The following is a 16,510-nucleotide window of genomic DNA, read 5'->3' as shown; positions in this document are numbered from 1 at the left end:
TTCCGGGTATCTTTCCATCCTGTGCAGTGACTCGTGTTATGGGTAGGAAGCGCTCTGAAGAGAAGGAGAAGGAAGGCGATGTGGATTTGGGTTCCTTAGAGGTATTGGAGGAAAATTCTGAAAGAGGTAACAGGAAAGGGAGTGACATCAAGGAACCTAAGGAAAAGGTGGCATCTGGAACCAAAGAGGAAATGGAGTGTCCGTCGGAGACATCTGGGAGCGAGGTTGAGCAAACGGTGCTGGTCCGAAAGAGACTTGTTGAAGAACAACACGGAGATTCAGAGAGCCCGAGTTTGATTGATAAAGCCGTTGCAGAGGAAGAGGCTATGAAGATACCTGTTGGTTACTTCATGAAAGGGGAAATACTCATGAGAAAATGGAGACCATCGGAGGTGCCAGCAAACGATGAGTGGAAAGTTCATTACCAAATTGTGGTGCCACCGCCGTACCGGAAGGAGATATTGAGTTTGGCGCATGAGACACCTTTGGCCGGGCACCTTGGAGTGAACAAGACCTGTGACAGAACATTGGTACATTTTTTCTGGCCAGGATTGCGACGTCATGTAGCGGATTTCTGTAAATCTTGGCATTCTTGCCAGCTGGTGGGAAAACCTAATCAAAAAGTCCCATCCGCACCTTTAAAACCAATTCCAGCTTTTGAAGAGCCATTCAGCCGTGTCATTATTGACTGTGTAGGCTCTTTACCTAAAACTAAGGCTGGACATCAGTATTTGCTGACCATCATGTGCGCTTCCACAAGGTTCCCAGAGGCAGTGCCTCGTAGAAAAATTACTGTGGCAGTTATTGCGAAGGCCTTGATTAAATTTTTCACTTTGGTTGGCCTACCTTAGGTCATCCAGTCTGATCAGGGTTCCAATTTCATGTCAACGCTTTTTCAGCAAGTGGTATACCTGTTGGGAGTGGAGCAAGTAAGATCAAGTACTTACCATCCCGAGAGCCAAGGGGCCTTGGAAAGGTTTCAACAGACATTGAAGAATATGATCAGAACGTATTGTTTTGAATGTGACAAGGATTGGGATGAAGGAATACCCTTATTGTTGTTTGCTACGAGGGAATCTGTTCAGGAGTCATTGGGATTCAGTCCTTTTGAACTTGTGTTTGGACACGCAGTGCGAGGACCATTTAAATTGGTGAAAGAACATTGGCTACAGGAGGAGTCACAGTCAACAGTGGTAGAGTATGTGTCAACGGTTAGGCACAGATTGGCAAAGACTTGTGAAGTTGCGAGAAGAACTTGAAAGTGACACAGGATAAAATGAAAGTGAGACATGACAAGAAATCTCAGATAAGAAATTTCAGTCCTGAGGACCGGGTGTTAGTGTTACTTCCTGTTCCAGGTCAGCCACTACAGGCTCGATATTTTGGTCCCTATGCAATCAAAAGGAGGGTTAATGAAACAGATTACGTGGTGACAACTCCCGACCGACGGAAAAAGCGGCAGCTGTGTCATGTCAACCGACTGAAGAAATATTATGAGAGGAAGCCTGTGGATAAAATGATAAAATGGCACCTGTCGTGCCTGTAGTCGGGGTGCAAGAGAATCCAGAGGTTGCGGCCGGTGTGAAGTTTGATAACTTTGATGACCAGGCTTGTCCCAGATTGACGAACTCGGAAGTGTTGTCATTTAGATGAGAAATTAGGTCATTTGACGGGGGAACAAAAAGGACAACTGTCCAGCCTAATTTTTGAGTTTGCACATTTGTTCACAGATGTACCTGGTCGTACTGACTTGGTATATCATGATATTGAGGTGGGGGAAGCCACTCCTGTGAAGCAACACCCCTATCGGATGAACCCTGTGAAGATGGAGTATCTTCGGAAGGAGGTTCAGTATATGTTGGAGAATGACATCATCGAACCAAGCAGCAGTGAATGGAGCTCACCATGTGTGTTGGTTCCAAAGCGCGATGGCAGTTTTAGCTGTTGTACGGATTTAAAACGGGTTAATGCAGTGACCAAGACCGACTCATATCCCATCCCGAGGATTGATGACTGTATTGATAGAATAGGCCCAGCTAAATTTGTAACTAAATTTGACTTGCTGAAAGGGTTGTTGTGAAAATCAACCAGATCCACAACTTTGTCCCATAGGTAGGTTTAATCTCAATTAGATCTTTGGCATCATCCTGTAAAAATACAATCATGCAATAGATATCAGGATCTTGGTATCATACTGAGCGGACCGATAATAATAGACAAAGCAAGCTAGTCTCGCATATATGTGCGAGTCTAGCATATACGTACCATTCAAGACTACATGTAAAGTAAATGTCACAGGAGTGGCTCCGCGTCGCGGACGTCCCAGGTTTTATAGACGCCCTTCAGTGGCGGAAGCGAGTAACTCTCCTGGGTTCAACTTTGGTATAATTTCACTACATTCTCCCCGCCGTTAGAACTATACTGCCGCTAGGCAGATCACAAGCGTGCGTCAGCATTAATTGATTAGGGTACGTCATTCCATGTCAGTCGGTCCACCCGTAGCAGTCAGGGTGGCGAACTACCCTGCCAGCCCGCGTCCGGAAACTACCGGGTGCGGCGTCCCCAAGCCCGGAGTCCCCATCGGAGTAGCCGCTGGAGGCAGGTGTCGGAGGGGGGACCTCAGAGCCTTCAGGCAGGGGTGTAGGTGACGGCAAAGGTGACGGCAAAGGTTCCATAGAGGAAGCTTCAGTAGAGTCCATAGACTCGTAGATCAGTTCGTCGATATCCCTATAAGGGTCGATGACCCCACAAGGGGCGAGATGGCGTACGGAGACAGTGGACTCGCGTCCATCTGCCGTCAGCACACGAGCATGCTCGGGATTAGCCTGGAGTACCTGCACCTTATCCACAAAGGGGTCGTACTTGCTCGTGCGCACCGCTCGTTTGAGATAAGCCGGCCCCGGCTCAGTGAGCCAGCTGGGTAAAGATCGGATACTACCCGAGCTTCTAGGGTGGTGGAACAGTCGTTCGTGAGGAGTCTGGTTGGTGGCCGTACATAGGAGAGCCCGGATCGAGTTCAGAGCCGCAGGTAGCGACCAAGCCCATTTATCGAGACCCCGGCTGAGGGTCCGGAGGCTTAGCATGACGGCCCTCCATATAATCCCATTGAAGCGTTCGATCTGCCCATTCGCCTGGGGTCTGTACGGTGTGGTGTAACTCGAAGCAACATTATTTTGGAGCAAATAACCTCTCACCTCCTGCGACAGGAACACCGCACCCCGATCGGTATGCACGTAGGCCGGATACCCAAACATAGAAAACAAATTCTGCAGGCACCGTATGACCGTGGCAGCCGTCCGCTCAGTATGAGCAAAAGTACATTTACTTTACATGTAGTCTTGAATGGTACGTATATGCTAGACTCGCACATATATGCTAGACTAGCTTGCTTTGTCTATTATTATCGGTCCGCTCGGTATGATACCAAGATCCTGATATCTATTGCATGATTGTATTTTTACAGGATGATGCCAAAGATCTAATTGAGATTAAACCTACCTATGGGACAAAGTTGTGGATCTGGTTGATTTTCACAACACTTAATCTCAATTAGATCTTTGGCATCATCCATTGCCAATCTCTCCCACGGTCTAGTAGCCCTAACCAGCGACCCCATGGGAGGGTTGTAAAAATGCGGTTTGAGTTCCGCACATATAGCGCAGTCACGGCAGAGCCGGCGGATGTCCTCAATCGAGTATGGCAGATTACCACTACGCACAAAATGAGCGAAACGCGTCACCCCTGGATGACACATAGTGTCGTGCAGAGTGCGCAGCCCCTCCAAAGTTACGATCCCCGCGCACGTAGCCGGCCTTGATAAGGCGTCGGCGACCAGGTTATCCTTCCCCGGGCGGTATTTGATGGTGTAGCAGAAGTCGGCGAGTTCGATACGCCAGCGAGTGATTTTCTCATTCTTAATACGTTGAGCATGTAAGGTGTCGTACATGAACGCAACGCTTTGTTGGTCCGTGATGATTTGGAAGCATCGCCCGAGTAAGTACGGTCGCCACCGCCGAATCGACTCGACGATCGCGTACGCTTCCTTTTCGACAGACGAATGCCTCCGCTCAGCGGAGGTGAGAGTCCGCGAAAAGAAAGCCACAGGGCACCCCCCTTGGGAGAGAGTCGCCGCGATCGCATGATCCGAGGCATCACTTTCTACGACGAAAGATTCGCTCTCGTCGATTGTCGCCACAGCGGCGCCAGCGATGTCGGCCTTCAGGCCCCCGAAGGCCGCCAAGGCGGCCGGGCTCAAGGGGAACGTGTCGCAGGCCATGAGGGGGCGGAGCTTCATGGAGAAATTTTGCACCCACTTCGAATCGTGGGCGAACAGCCCGAGAGCACGCTTCAGCGAAGCGCGATCGCCGGGCGGGGCCATATCGAGCAAAGGTCGCAGACGCTCCTTATCCGGAGAGACAGAGCCATGGGTCACGGTGTACCCCAGAAGATCTATCGTGCGTTGAGAGTAACGACACTTAGCCTCATTCATGGTTAGGCGATACCTATGTGCGACCTCGAGGAAGCGCTTCAGATTAGCATCGTGATGCTCCTGGTCATACCCACAAACCGTAAGATTGTCCAGATAGACAAAGACATCTGTCGAGTTCTCCTTAGTAATGAGGTCGTCCATAGCCCTCTGAAAACAGGAGACCCCGTTCGTTACCGCAAAAGGTAATCGGGTGAACTGGTATAACCTTTGACCCGATTCAAAGGCGGTGTAGATGCGATTAGCCCTAGAGATGGGGATCTGATGATACGCACTACGCAGATCGAGAGTGCTGTAGACGGAGTACTGGGCCACCAGTCGTACTAGCGCGTCCATCCCCGGTAAGGGGTAGGCGTCCAGCTGTGTAAAGCGATTAACCGTCTATGAGTAATCGATTACCATGCGCCGGCGATGGGCCTCACTTCGCACCACTAAGACCTGGGCCCGCCACGGTGACCGGCTAGGTTCGATAACACCGTCCTTTAAGAGTTGGGCCGTTTCTTCCGCAATGAATTGCGCGCCCGCTCGTGAGTAGCGCCGCGATTTTACCGCTACAGGAGCGCAGTCAGTGGTCAGGTTGCGGAACAGCGAAAGAGGCTCAATTTCCATTTTCGCGAGTGCACACACAGCAAGTGTGTCCGTCCCACCGAATTCAATTTCCAAACGTCCATGTCGCTTAAGGAAATCGTGTCCTAACAGGATGTCAGCACATAAGGCAGGCAAGACCATGAGATATACATCGGAAAACATGCGTCCCTTTATCACAAGTTTTAATCGACATTCCCCCTTCGTGCTGAGCCGAAGTCCCTGGGAGGCCATGAAGATCCGTCGTGTAGTCCCGATGACCAGCCAACCATGTTGACGCACCAGCCGCTGATCGATGAAACTATCTGTAGATCCTGTGTCGACTAGGGCCCGTGCAAAAATGCCTTCGACCAAGAGCGAGATAATGGCCTGATCAAGGCCAGAAGATCCGGCAGGTATTGCGCCGTCCGAGCGAGAAGATCGCGCCTCACGCGTGGATCCCACACCGGCTGCAATTTTCCGGTCGTCGGAGGAGCCTCCGGAGGGCCCCCGTGCCAAACGCATAGTTGGACGTGCCGATCCAAGAGCGTGTAGTTCGTACGAGCCGCCGTCAGATGGCGCTCGTGTCACGTGCGAAAGATCGCAGTCAACATGTGCTCGATCACTGCCGTCAGATGGCGCATGCGCATGCACAATAGGAGGAGCTTTCAAAGCCGGAACTTTTTGTTTGTTTGAGGAAGGCGTTCAAACGCCAGTCAAGGTCGATCGCTCCGCGGCCGGTCGCGTTCGCGACATTTGTTGTGGCGGCCCGATGTATTTCACCAAGGACATGCGTGCAGCCAGGGGCCCGGGAGGAGGAGGACAGCTCATCAAGGCCGGGTGAGGCGCCCCGCTCTGTGCTTGGTCCGCTGGCTCGGCGATAAGCCCATTCAAGGTCGCGCGTGCTCGTGTGCCCCGCGCGGCCTTCTTGCAGACTTTAGCAAAGTGTCCTTTCGTAGAACACAAATGGCATATGGCTTCCCGAGCCGGACACGCTGACCTGGGATGCTGTCGGTTGCCACAGAAGTAACACGTCACGTTCCGGTCAGGCCTGGGCCTGGCTGCTGTAGCTGCTGCTAGGCCGGAATCCGAGTCCACCTCGGGAGCGGCCAGGGGCTCGGCCGTAGTCGAGTCCGCACCCGCATTCTCGGCGTTAGCCCTCTCCAGTCGCGCGAGTTGAGTAGTCCCCGCAACGACCCGTGCGTGGTCATAAGCGGTGGATTGTTTCCGGGCCTCAGTGTAAACGTTGGCCACTCGTAGTGCCTCCGCGAACATCAGGTCAGCTGTCTCCAAGAGCCTGAGTCTCAGATCTGTAGAGCTGATTCCAGAGACGAAAGCGTCTCGGACAAGATCGTCTTGGACTTGCTCGTGTGTCCGTACCTCTTGAGTACTGTCGTGCCGCAGCTCCTGAGCGAAGCGGTCGATCGACTCGGTTGGCTGTTGACGTCGCGTGGCGGGCAGATGCCTGTTGTACACCACGCTCCGTTTCTTCATGTAAAGGCGCTTTAGTTCTGCCACGGTGGTATCGTACGTCGTACATCAAACGATGCTCCTGTAAACGTTGTGGTCGACTTTGGTCTGTAGCACAGACAGCTTCGTTTCAGCGATGGGTACGGCATCCTGGGCGCCGAACTGGTTCTCCAGCGTTTTGAGCCAGTGAGTGAACACCGAGCCCGATTCCTCAGCTTGTGGGTCGGAGCCGAGTATCGGTACATTGATCATCTTGTGTCCCGCCATTTCCGTAGATCTAATTGAGATTAAGTGTTGTGAAAATCAACCAGATCCACAACTTTGTCCCATAGGTAGGTTTAATCTCAATTAGATCTTTGGCATCATCCTGTAAAAATACAATCATGCAATAGATATCAGGATCTTGGTATCATACTGAGCGGACCGATAATAATAGACAAAGCAAGCTAGTCTAGCATATATGTGTGAGTCTAGCATATACGTACCATTCAAGACTACATGTAATGTAAATGTCACAGGAGTGGCTCCGCGTCGCGGACGTCCCAGGTTTTATAGACGCCCTTCAGTGGCGGAAGCGAGTAACTCTCCTGGGTTCAACTTTGGTATAATTTCACTGCAAGGGTATTGGCAGATTCCTCTTACTGATAGAGCCAAGGAAATCCTGGCTTTAGTCACACCAAATGGGTTGTATCAGTACAAGGTTCTTCCCTTTGGATTGAAAAACGGGCCTGCTACATTTCAATGGCTGATTAAGAAGCTTATTGCAGACCTTGAGGGGGTGGAGGCTTATCTGGATGATGTCATCATCCACACTATGACCATGGAAGATCATATTAAACAAATTCATGCATTTTTCAAGAAACTGACCGAGGCAGGGTTGACCATCAACTTATCTAAGAGTGAGTTTGTAAAAACACAGGTGGTGATCCCAGGCCATGTAGTAGGTCAGGGTCAGGTGCAACCGGTGACAGCCAAGATAGAAGCCATTGATCGCTTCCAAGTTCCAAAAGGGAAGAAGGAGCTGATGAGATTCTTGGGTATGGCTGGTTTGTACCGGCGGTTCTGCAGGAATTTTTCTGATGTGGTAGCCCCTTTAACGAATTTGCTGAGGAAAGAGACCAAGTTTGTTAGGGTTGTTTTGCCCACGTCAAAGCAATATTAATGAGCTCTCCTGTCCTAGCAGCCCCGGATTTTCAAGAACCATTCAAGTTGACCATTTGTGCAAGTGATGTGGGGGCTGGGGCAGTTCTATTACAGGAAGATGAGGATGGAGTGGATCACCCGGTGTGCTATTATTCCAAAAAGTTTAACAAACACCAGGCAAATTATGCCAGCGTGGAAAAAGAGACCCTTGCTCTCCTGCTAGCGCTTCAGCATTATGAGGTGTATCTAGGAACTACTACCTTTCCTATAAAAGTCTTCACTGATCACAACCCCTTAACCTTCATTCAAAAAATGAAAAATAAAAATCAGAGGTTGATGAGATGGAGTTTGGCTTTGCAGGAGTTCAACTTGGAAATTGAGCATGTAAAGGGCAGGGACAATGTCGTTGCTGATGCTTTATCCAGAGTGAACTAACTTTGGAAATTCCTGTAGGTTGTTTGGAAGTTTTGTTGCTTTATTTTGGGGAATATTAATTATTGTTGCTCACATGAATTGATCATTTGTGAGTGAGTTTTACTTTTGTTTGTTAAAAGAGTTTTTGCATGCAAAGAAAGTTTTCACTAAGTTCCAACTTTCTTTCTTGAGGGGGGGAAGTGTTATGGATTCGTCACTTCCGTTGTTGTGGTTCTCATCCACGGTAAACATTTTTGGTTGCATGTACTATTATTATCGTTTAGGTGAAATAGAGATAACTGTTTTTGAAAGGTAAAAAAAGTTAGTGTTTTAAAAGAAACCGGAAACCGGATCGGGAACCGGACGAGGACGAAGAGGAGGAAAAGGAGGCGGAGCAAGTGAGGTCGGAGAAGGAGCCGAGCTGCATTGAGGTTTTGAGCAAACGCTGGCGAACGGGGGTCACAAGTGAACTTTGGGTTTCCTGGGAAAGGGAATCCTGCGACAGAGTTGTTATCGCTGTGACAGATAAACCTGCGTGACAGGTTTTGCGGTTGATTCCAAAGAGAATCATTGGAGTGCCGTTACGTCTCGAGAACGGACCGTTGGCCATTTTGCCTCGTGCCTGATTTCGCATCGCTCCAGGTTTTTCACCTCGCTCCAACCATTTCAACGCATCCAGCCGTTAGCCTGGTTTGCATGTGTAACATGGATTTCAAGTGGGAATTTGCGGTTCGCCGTGTGGGGAGCCGTTGAACATCCATACACGAAGGTGTGATTTCCCAGTCGCCTCTTGAGGGTACCTTTGCCCATCTTTGACAGTGTGACTGTCAACCGAGCGGGATTCTGGTCTCGATACAACATCGTTCTGACGATCACTGGAGCGTGGATCGACTTTGGCTTAAAGCTGGGACAGAGACATTGGGAATGTTATTTTCGCTCACTTGGAGCACAGTGAGTTACATTGTACGAAACTGATGGTACCATCATAGGAATGATATATTGGTTGTACAATTGATTACTGTTGTTTTTGTGCTGTTATTCATAATCCCAATTTAAATAAACATAAATGCAAATTTCACATGTGGAAAAAGTAAGTACACCCCTACGTTTATCACTTCTTCAAATACCTAAAATTAGAATCAGGTGCACCAGCTCAGGTGCAAATGATTAGAACATCGTTAGAGAGGATCTTGGAAGAACCTGTCTTATTTAAACCTCAGACATTTAGTTTGGTTTGCTCTTTGTTGTTGAAGTGTGCAGCATCACCATGCTGAGATCAAAAGAGCTTTCTGAGGCTTTCAGAAAGAAGGTTATAGATGCCTACGAGTCTGGGAAGGGATTAAAAAAGATCTCCAAACAATTTGAAATCAATCATTCGACTGCCCGGAAGATCATCTACAAGTGGAGAAGGTTCCAAACAACTGCCAACTTGTTCAGGCCAGGCCGCCCCAGCAAGTTCAGCCCGAGAGCAGACCGCAATATGCTGAAAGTAGTCTCTAAGAACCCCAGAATGTCATCACGGGACCTACAGTTAGCTCTTGCCACTGTTGATGTCAAAGTGCATGAGTCTACCATTAGAAAGAGGCTGCACAAATTTGATCTACATGGGAGGTGTGCCAGGAGGAAACCTTTGCTGTCCAAAAATAACATCAGGGCAAGACTAACGTTTGCCAATGAACAACTAGGCAAAGACCAGCACTTCTGGAACAATGTGCTCTGGACAGATGAGTCAAAGGTAGAGCTATTTGGCCACAGTACCAGAAGACATGTTTGGCGAAAACCAAAGACAGCATTTGACCACAAGAACCTGATACCAACTGTAAACCATGGTGGTGGAAATATTATGGTTTGGGGAAGCTTTGCTGCATCAGGGCCTGGGCAGCTCACCATCAGAGAATCCACTATGAATTCTTCATTGTACCAGAGGGTGCTTGAGGATAATGTGAGGCCATCTGTCGGAAAGTTGAAGCTCAACCGAAGGTGAACCTTGCAACATGACAATGACCCTAAACATACCAGTAAATCCACCAAGGAATGGCTGAAAAGAAAGAAATGGAGGGTTCTGGAATGGCCAAGTCAAAGCCCGGATCTAAATCCCATCGAGATGTTGTGGGGGATTTGAAACGAGCTGTGCATGCAAGAAACCCCTCAAACATCGCACTGCTGAAAGAATTCTGCACGGAGGAGTGGGCAAAAATTTCTCCCAGTCGATGTCAGAGACTGGTAGACAGTTATAAGAAACGCCTACTTGAGGTTGTTTCTGCCAAAGGGGGCAATACCACCTATTCGAGCCAAGGGTGTACTTACTTTTTCCACATGCGAAATTTGCATTTATATTTATTTAAATTATACAATGGACTACAAAATGTAAATTTTCGTGATATTTGTTATATTATATCACCTTTATCTGTCAATATTGTTGAAATGAAGATCAAATAGCTGTATGTTGAAATATGTTGAAAAAGTCAAAACTTTACATGGGGTGTACTTACTTTTTCACGTGACTGTATGTATGTGTGTGTATATATATATATATATATACTTTTTTGGGAGGGAGGGAGGTGGCATGGAAGCTTCTCTCTTGTTTGAGTGTTTATGTAATGTGAGTGGTCCATTCAATTATGTTAGTTGATGCAAGAGCTGTAAGATGTATTTATTTTAACTTGCCTGTCTTCCTCCCTTATTTTCCTCTACCTAATATATACTTGTATTCACACCTTTATCTTCCGACTGCATGTTACATATTTCTACCTTTGCCGATTTATTTTGTCGCCCAAAATCGTTTGCATGATTTGCACATCTTTGCATTCGTGATGTCCCGCATGCAGTAAGAGTTGGAGCCAATCGGGCATTTACCTGAGTAGTGAATTGACTTTGACTTCCTAACGAGGCAGTAAATACGTAAAAAGCACCATCAAACATTTCCTTGTGCAGATCTCAACCTCTCTCTCTCCTTCCTTTTTAACTTGTACTTGTTTGTTTGTTTTTTCTCCCGTTTAACAGTTCACGGATGCGTCCATGTTCAACGGGCCATTTTCATCTCAGCAGTACCACAAAGGTGCTCAGACACAAGGTCGCAACAGCCAACAGAAAGTTTACCCCAAGCCTATTTATTCATACAGGTATTGTAAAATTCATTTTCTGGAACAGATCTTTGAGCTCCACAAATCACAAGTTGTTCTAAAAGCCGCACGAGGCTCTTCCACATTTACATGTCAAAATAGTAATACATTAATTAATTACCTTTTTGTAATTCACTACACTGTACTGATGAAGCTCCTTGTATGGGAAATTCTACGCGACCATCTGTTTCATTGTCAAACTCTAAGATTAGCATACAAATAGAATGTTGAGTCGCAACCTCCATTTAAAAACACTTCCATCCTTGTGCTTCTTTTATTCTATGTTAATTTTAATTGGACAAAATAATCAGCATAAATATAACAGGCAGTGGGGCCTCAGGCTGGCCTGTTTAGCATTCCTTATAAACGCAGGGCTCATGGTGCGAGGACTCCGGCTTCGAATCCTGCGCACCGCCATCTCGCGTCATTCCCCAACCTCGCCAAAAATCTTTATCACCCCCATTAACCCTTCCGAAACCAACCTCGTGCATGCACCTTGTAATCATCGCGTTAGTTCATTCCCTTGCTTATTGTCTCCAAGAGTTTCACCGCAGCCATGCTGCAAGTTCACACCCTCCGTCACCTTGCTCTTCCATGAGCATCCATTTTGTAGAGAGAAAATGTCGTAATGTGTTGATTTGTCCACCGTCTCATATAATTCTCATACCGTCGTCTCGTACACCGTTGATCTCTCATTGTTTATAACGATGTCCACCTCTCCCTAAATATCCAGTATATTATTATGGTTCCCAGGAGGCATTAAGTGTTTAGTTAAGTTAAGCATTAAGTGTTTAGTCTTGTTGTCCATGGTGTCCCACCTTTTGAAGAAGAATTTAATTTTTCAATTATTTTATTTTTCCCCAATCTTCAATTATGTATTTTTCATTTTAAATTTTCTAATTTTATTCTTCAATATTTAGTTTCCCTATTCTTTAATTTTATTACTTTTTTAATTACTTAATTTCCCTGTTCTTTAATTTTATTACTTTTTAATTATTTAATTTCAATGGTGAGCCTTTTGAAAAAAAAAAAAAATTAGTTTTCATTATGAGGCAGAATTTCAATTTCTACCAATTGGCTAATACTTTGAGTTGGATATACAGAGAACCATCAGCGATCTCCGATCGCAGCCCTCTCATTTATGCAGAAGCTCCTCCACGACCCTTACAATAAAACATATGTATGTGCATTCCAAATGTTTTTTGACCAGGTTGGCCACCAGGTTGGTGGTCTTTCTGTCTTCCACCGACTCCTCTCCGGCCTTGCTCCCCCAGCTCTCTCTGGGCTCTGTCCCCCAAATATTCCTACAGGTCGTACAAGATCTGCCTGCCACCCTCTCATGGTTAAACTGCCAAAATCAAGACTCTCTGCTCACCTTCACTCCTTCATTCCTCTTTTCTCCCGCCTCTGGAACAAACTCCCTCACTCTCTTCAATCCCACTCCACCCTCCAGGTCTTTAAAACGGCTGTTCACCACCATCTCTTATCTTCCCCAATCCAAAACCTTGATCTTTTCTACCCCCGCTAATTTCACCCCAAATCCATTTTTTTGAGGTGACTTTTGTCTTCTTTCCTGGAAGTCCTTGGTGTCCTTTCGTTTTATACCTATCCTGCCTCCCCCCAGGCCCTCTCCCTCCCACACATCTCCCGATGTCCCTGCTCTCAAATGTTGTGTTTGTGTGCTCCCTCCCCTTCTCTCCCCATCTTGTCGACTGCTCCCCTTTTTATATACTTTGTTTGCTTGTTTGTTTGATTTGTTTGTTTGATAAATGTTAGCTCTTTCATGAGCCTCGACTCTGTATACCAAAAAAAAAAAAAAAAATTCGAGAGAAGCATACGAGGATGCTTGGTTGCTACTCTTTCAACATGATTGCCTCAGCCCCTGGTACATTAATCCTGAGAAAATGTCCATCTGTTCAACAGCTGCTTAATTGCTATGGCCCTGAAGAATAGCAAAATGGGAAGTCTACCCGTGAGCGAAATCTACAACTTCATGACGGAAAACTTCCCTTACTTTAAGGTTGGTGAGGCTTGCTGCGCAAAAAGATGTCATGACCTTTGCGTTTTTATTTTTTTACTTAATGTGTATTATCTTCCTTATAATTGCTTATGAGATGAGCTGAATGCCTAACTCTGTGATGTTCCTCTCATGACACAAATTTAAAAGTAATTATTTTTGTCACGTTCATTAGACGGCGCCTGATGGTTGGAAGAACTCGGTCCGTCACAACCTATCGCTCAATAAATGTTTTGAAAAGATTGAAAACAAGGCCGGTGGGTCATCACGCAAAGGCTGCCTCTGGACGTTGAACCCAGCCAAAGTGGAAAAGATGGATGAAGAGATGCAAAAGTGGAAACGCAAAGATCCGCTGGCCATTCGTAGGAGCATGGCAAACCCCGGTATGGCCTGTTTCTCTGTTTGCGAAGTGGTATGGTTTGCTAGATTATGCTGTCATGACGATCTCCTCCCACAGGTTGGTCAAAGTAATGGTTAAATGTTTGTTATAAGACAAAAGCGAGGTATTATAAAGCAATTTATTACGACTTATTAAAATCAAAATGTAGTTTTTATGTTGGAATTTTTCTTTTTTGTTGGAATAGTTACTTAACATAAGTTTTTGTTTTCATTCTAACAACATTGAATCCATAATGATGGCTATGGCTACATTTGATATATAAAGTTCAGGTCAACAGCTCATAACCAAATTTGATTTTCTGCAACAGAAGCTCTCGATCGTTTTGTGGTGGACAAGCTGGAAAAGCCGGAATCTCCAAAACTTCATTGTCACACTCAAGGTGCTGTGACGCCACCAAGTGGACTAGCACAAACACTGTCTGCACCTGGGCGACCCTCCCATGCGCAATTCTGCGCTCCCTTGGTCAATTGTAACCTTTCTTTGGAGTCTCCGAGCTCCACACGCGCATCACCCCAGCGGGATCAGATTCAGAGAGTCGACGGTTCTCCTATCGGTCACGGTCACCTGAACGACAACTGCGACGGATTGCTTGAAGTTGACCAGGGTCTTGAGGTGGACGCAATCAATCCGAGCATCATGGGGCTTGAGATTCAAGGTAGGCCTTATACCTTTGCCACCAAAGGTTGACAGAGATTATATTTTCACCCTTGTCTGTCTTTGTCTATCTGTCTGAACAAAATATCTCAATGTTGTGGACGGAGTCGGATAAAACTTGGTGGACAGGTTAGGTGTATGACGACTGACGAGGCCACATTGTTTCGATTTTGGTGAGGATCCAAATCTAAACCTGGATCTGGGAGGTTTTTAAGTGATTCTTCACCATTGGGAGATGGGGCCAAAAACAATATATAGTATGATATCTCAAAAAGATGAAGCCGGATTATGACAAAATTAGGTGGATGAGTTTGTTCGGCGAAAAGAACAAGTCGATTCGATTTTGATTCAGGTCCGAATGCACATCCGGCCTATTGGTGAATGCAAAACATAAACTGTTAACCCTGGCGGAGGTACTCGCTCTACCGAGTGCCGTTCTAGTCTGGTTTTGAGATTGTCCAAAATGGTATGGACTTTGTCATTTTTTTTCGATGTACCAAATGGGGGGCCCCATACCATTTTCTTATAACAGGTTCTCGAAGTTGCACCAGCTGTTGTTTGTGGTAATTTGAAGAAGAAAAAAGTAATTCCGTAGAAAAACGATAATGTCCATTTTTAGCAAACCTTCCCCAACTCTGCTTCAGATAATTGTAGTTTAATAAAAGTTGTTTATTCGTTTTTCGTTTCTTTGGTCACAAGTATTTTGGCAATCATAATGAAACAGAGTTTCTTTTCAATAAATTTGCTTTGACAGGCATTGTAATGGAGAATAGGGAGAATCAGTAGTGCTGGTGGTGGGAGAATCAGTAGTGCTGGTGGTGCTGGTGCTGGTGGTGGTGCTGGTGGTAAGGGAGGAGGGGGAAAGTGCATATGATCAGCAGAGTTACAATTTCAGTTGCTTGATAAGTCATTACACACGTATTTGTGAAATATAGGTCACGGTCTTCAATTCGAGAAAAACATCTCTTAAACATCGCACACCACTAATGGTTTCAAACAAGAATAGTCTGATTATACCTGGAATGTAGCAGCAAATCAAACGTGTTTGTAATATATATATATATATATACATACATACATACATACATACATACATACATACATACACCACATACACCACATACACCACATGCATACACCACTGTTGAAGAATTGGAACAACAAATGCGTTTCTCATGCCATGGTGGTTCATTATATTTTTAATGGTGTCTTGACATCAAAAACTAATTGTTGTAATTACACATGATAGTTTGACTGAACCACAAAACGGCTCAGAGTGGAGCAAATAGGTAATAAATATATAATGCATTTTTTGGAAATCGTTCTTGTTTAATGTTCGCGGCCTTATCTACTAAAATTTAAAAAGCAATGTTTATTTATATTTCTCCGAAGCTAAAATGCTGAGGCATGAAATGTTATCTGTGGTGAGCGACGCCTGCATGTCGTTGTTGAAAACCGTCTTCCTTATTTAGTATTTCTCTTTTTTCTTTTTTCTTGACATTTACACACAATGCTGGGTATTATCATGGTGTGTTTTAAAAAGTTTTAAAAAGTGCTTTGCAAAAAGTTAATATTCTGGGCCTGGCAGGGTAGCCTCGAGGTAGACGCGTCTGGGTTTGAATCCCGACCCAGCTATAAACGGTCATCCACAGGCAGGGTGATTCATCAGTGTATCCGTCCTCGGATGTCCTCGGATGGACGTGAAACTGGGCGTCCTGTTTGTGGCAAGCATTAGTTGGTGGATGTTAATGATCCCACAATATCCATTGTGAAGAGTAGGCAAGTTATCTCCAGCACAATGAACAAATTCCAAATTCCTGCCACCTCCAGTCAAATGTCACACCTGGCCAGCCAGCTTATAGCATACCTGGGCCACAAATGTTCCTTGGCTGACCCCACAAGAAGATAGGAATTAGGACTCCCCCAAGTGTTGGTAGAAGAGACAAATTAATATTCTTTTCTTTTTGTGGAGAAAAGTAAAAACTGACTACTTTTGTACATAAAGTCGAAGCTTAATTGAAGAGCATACAATGAATGGAGCATGTCATAAAAGAAGAAGAAGAAGAAGAGCATAGTGGAAAGGGTGCACACCAACAGACAATGGGGAGACACTTGGGGGAAGAATCAGCATGGGGGAGAATGACATCGAAGGAAAGGGAAGGACACAGGTGTGAACAAACAGGATATATGCCCAAAGAAAAGAAGAAGAAGAAGAAAAAGAAGGTACAGACTGTGGATGA

The 16,510-nt window shown here is 45.9% G+C and overlaps 1 protein-coding gene across 1 annotated transcript in view; it reads left to right on the top strand.

The window, feature by feature from the left end:
- Window positions 1–16,510, top strand: part of LOC137439422 (uncharacterized) — a 100,116-nt gene that overhangs the window by 82,606 nt on the left and 1,000 nt on the right. Inside the window, exons 7-10 of the mRNA XM_068135161.2 lie at window positions 11,081–11,199; window positions 13,123–13,219; window positions 13,392–13,599; window positions 13,924–14,271. Coding sequence (XP_067991262.1) covers window positions 11,081–11,199; window positions 13,123–13,219; window positions 13,392–13,599; window positions 13,924–14,271 — 772 coding nt within the window. The remainder of the gene's footprint in view (window positions 1–11,080; window positions 11,200–13,122; window positions 13,220–13,391; window positions 13,600–13,923; window positions 14,272–16,510) is intronic.

This window comes from Myxine glutinosa, chromosome 14 (genome assembly GCF_964187855.1).
Source record: "Myxine glutinosa chromosome 14, kmMyxGlut1.1, whole genome shotgun sequence".
NCBI classification, from domain to species: Eukaryota; Metazoa; Chordata; class Myxini; order Myxiniformes; family Myxinidae; genus Myxine; species Myxine glutinosa.
This window is presented reverse-complemented; position numbering and strand designations above follow the sequence as displayed.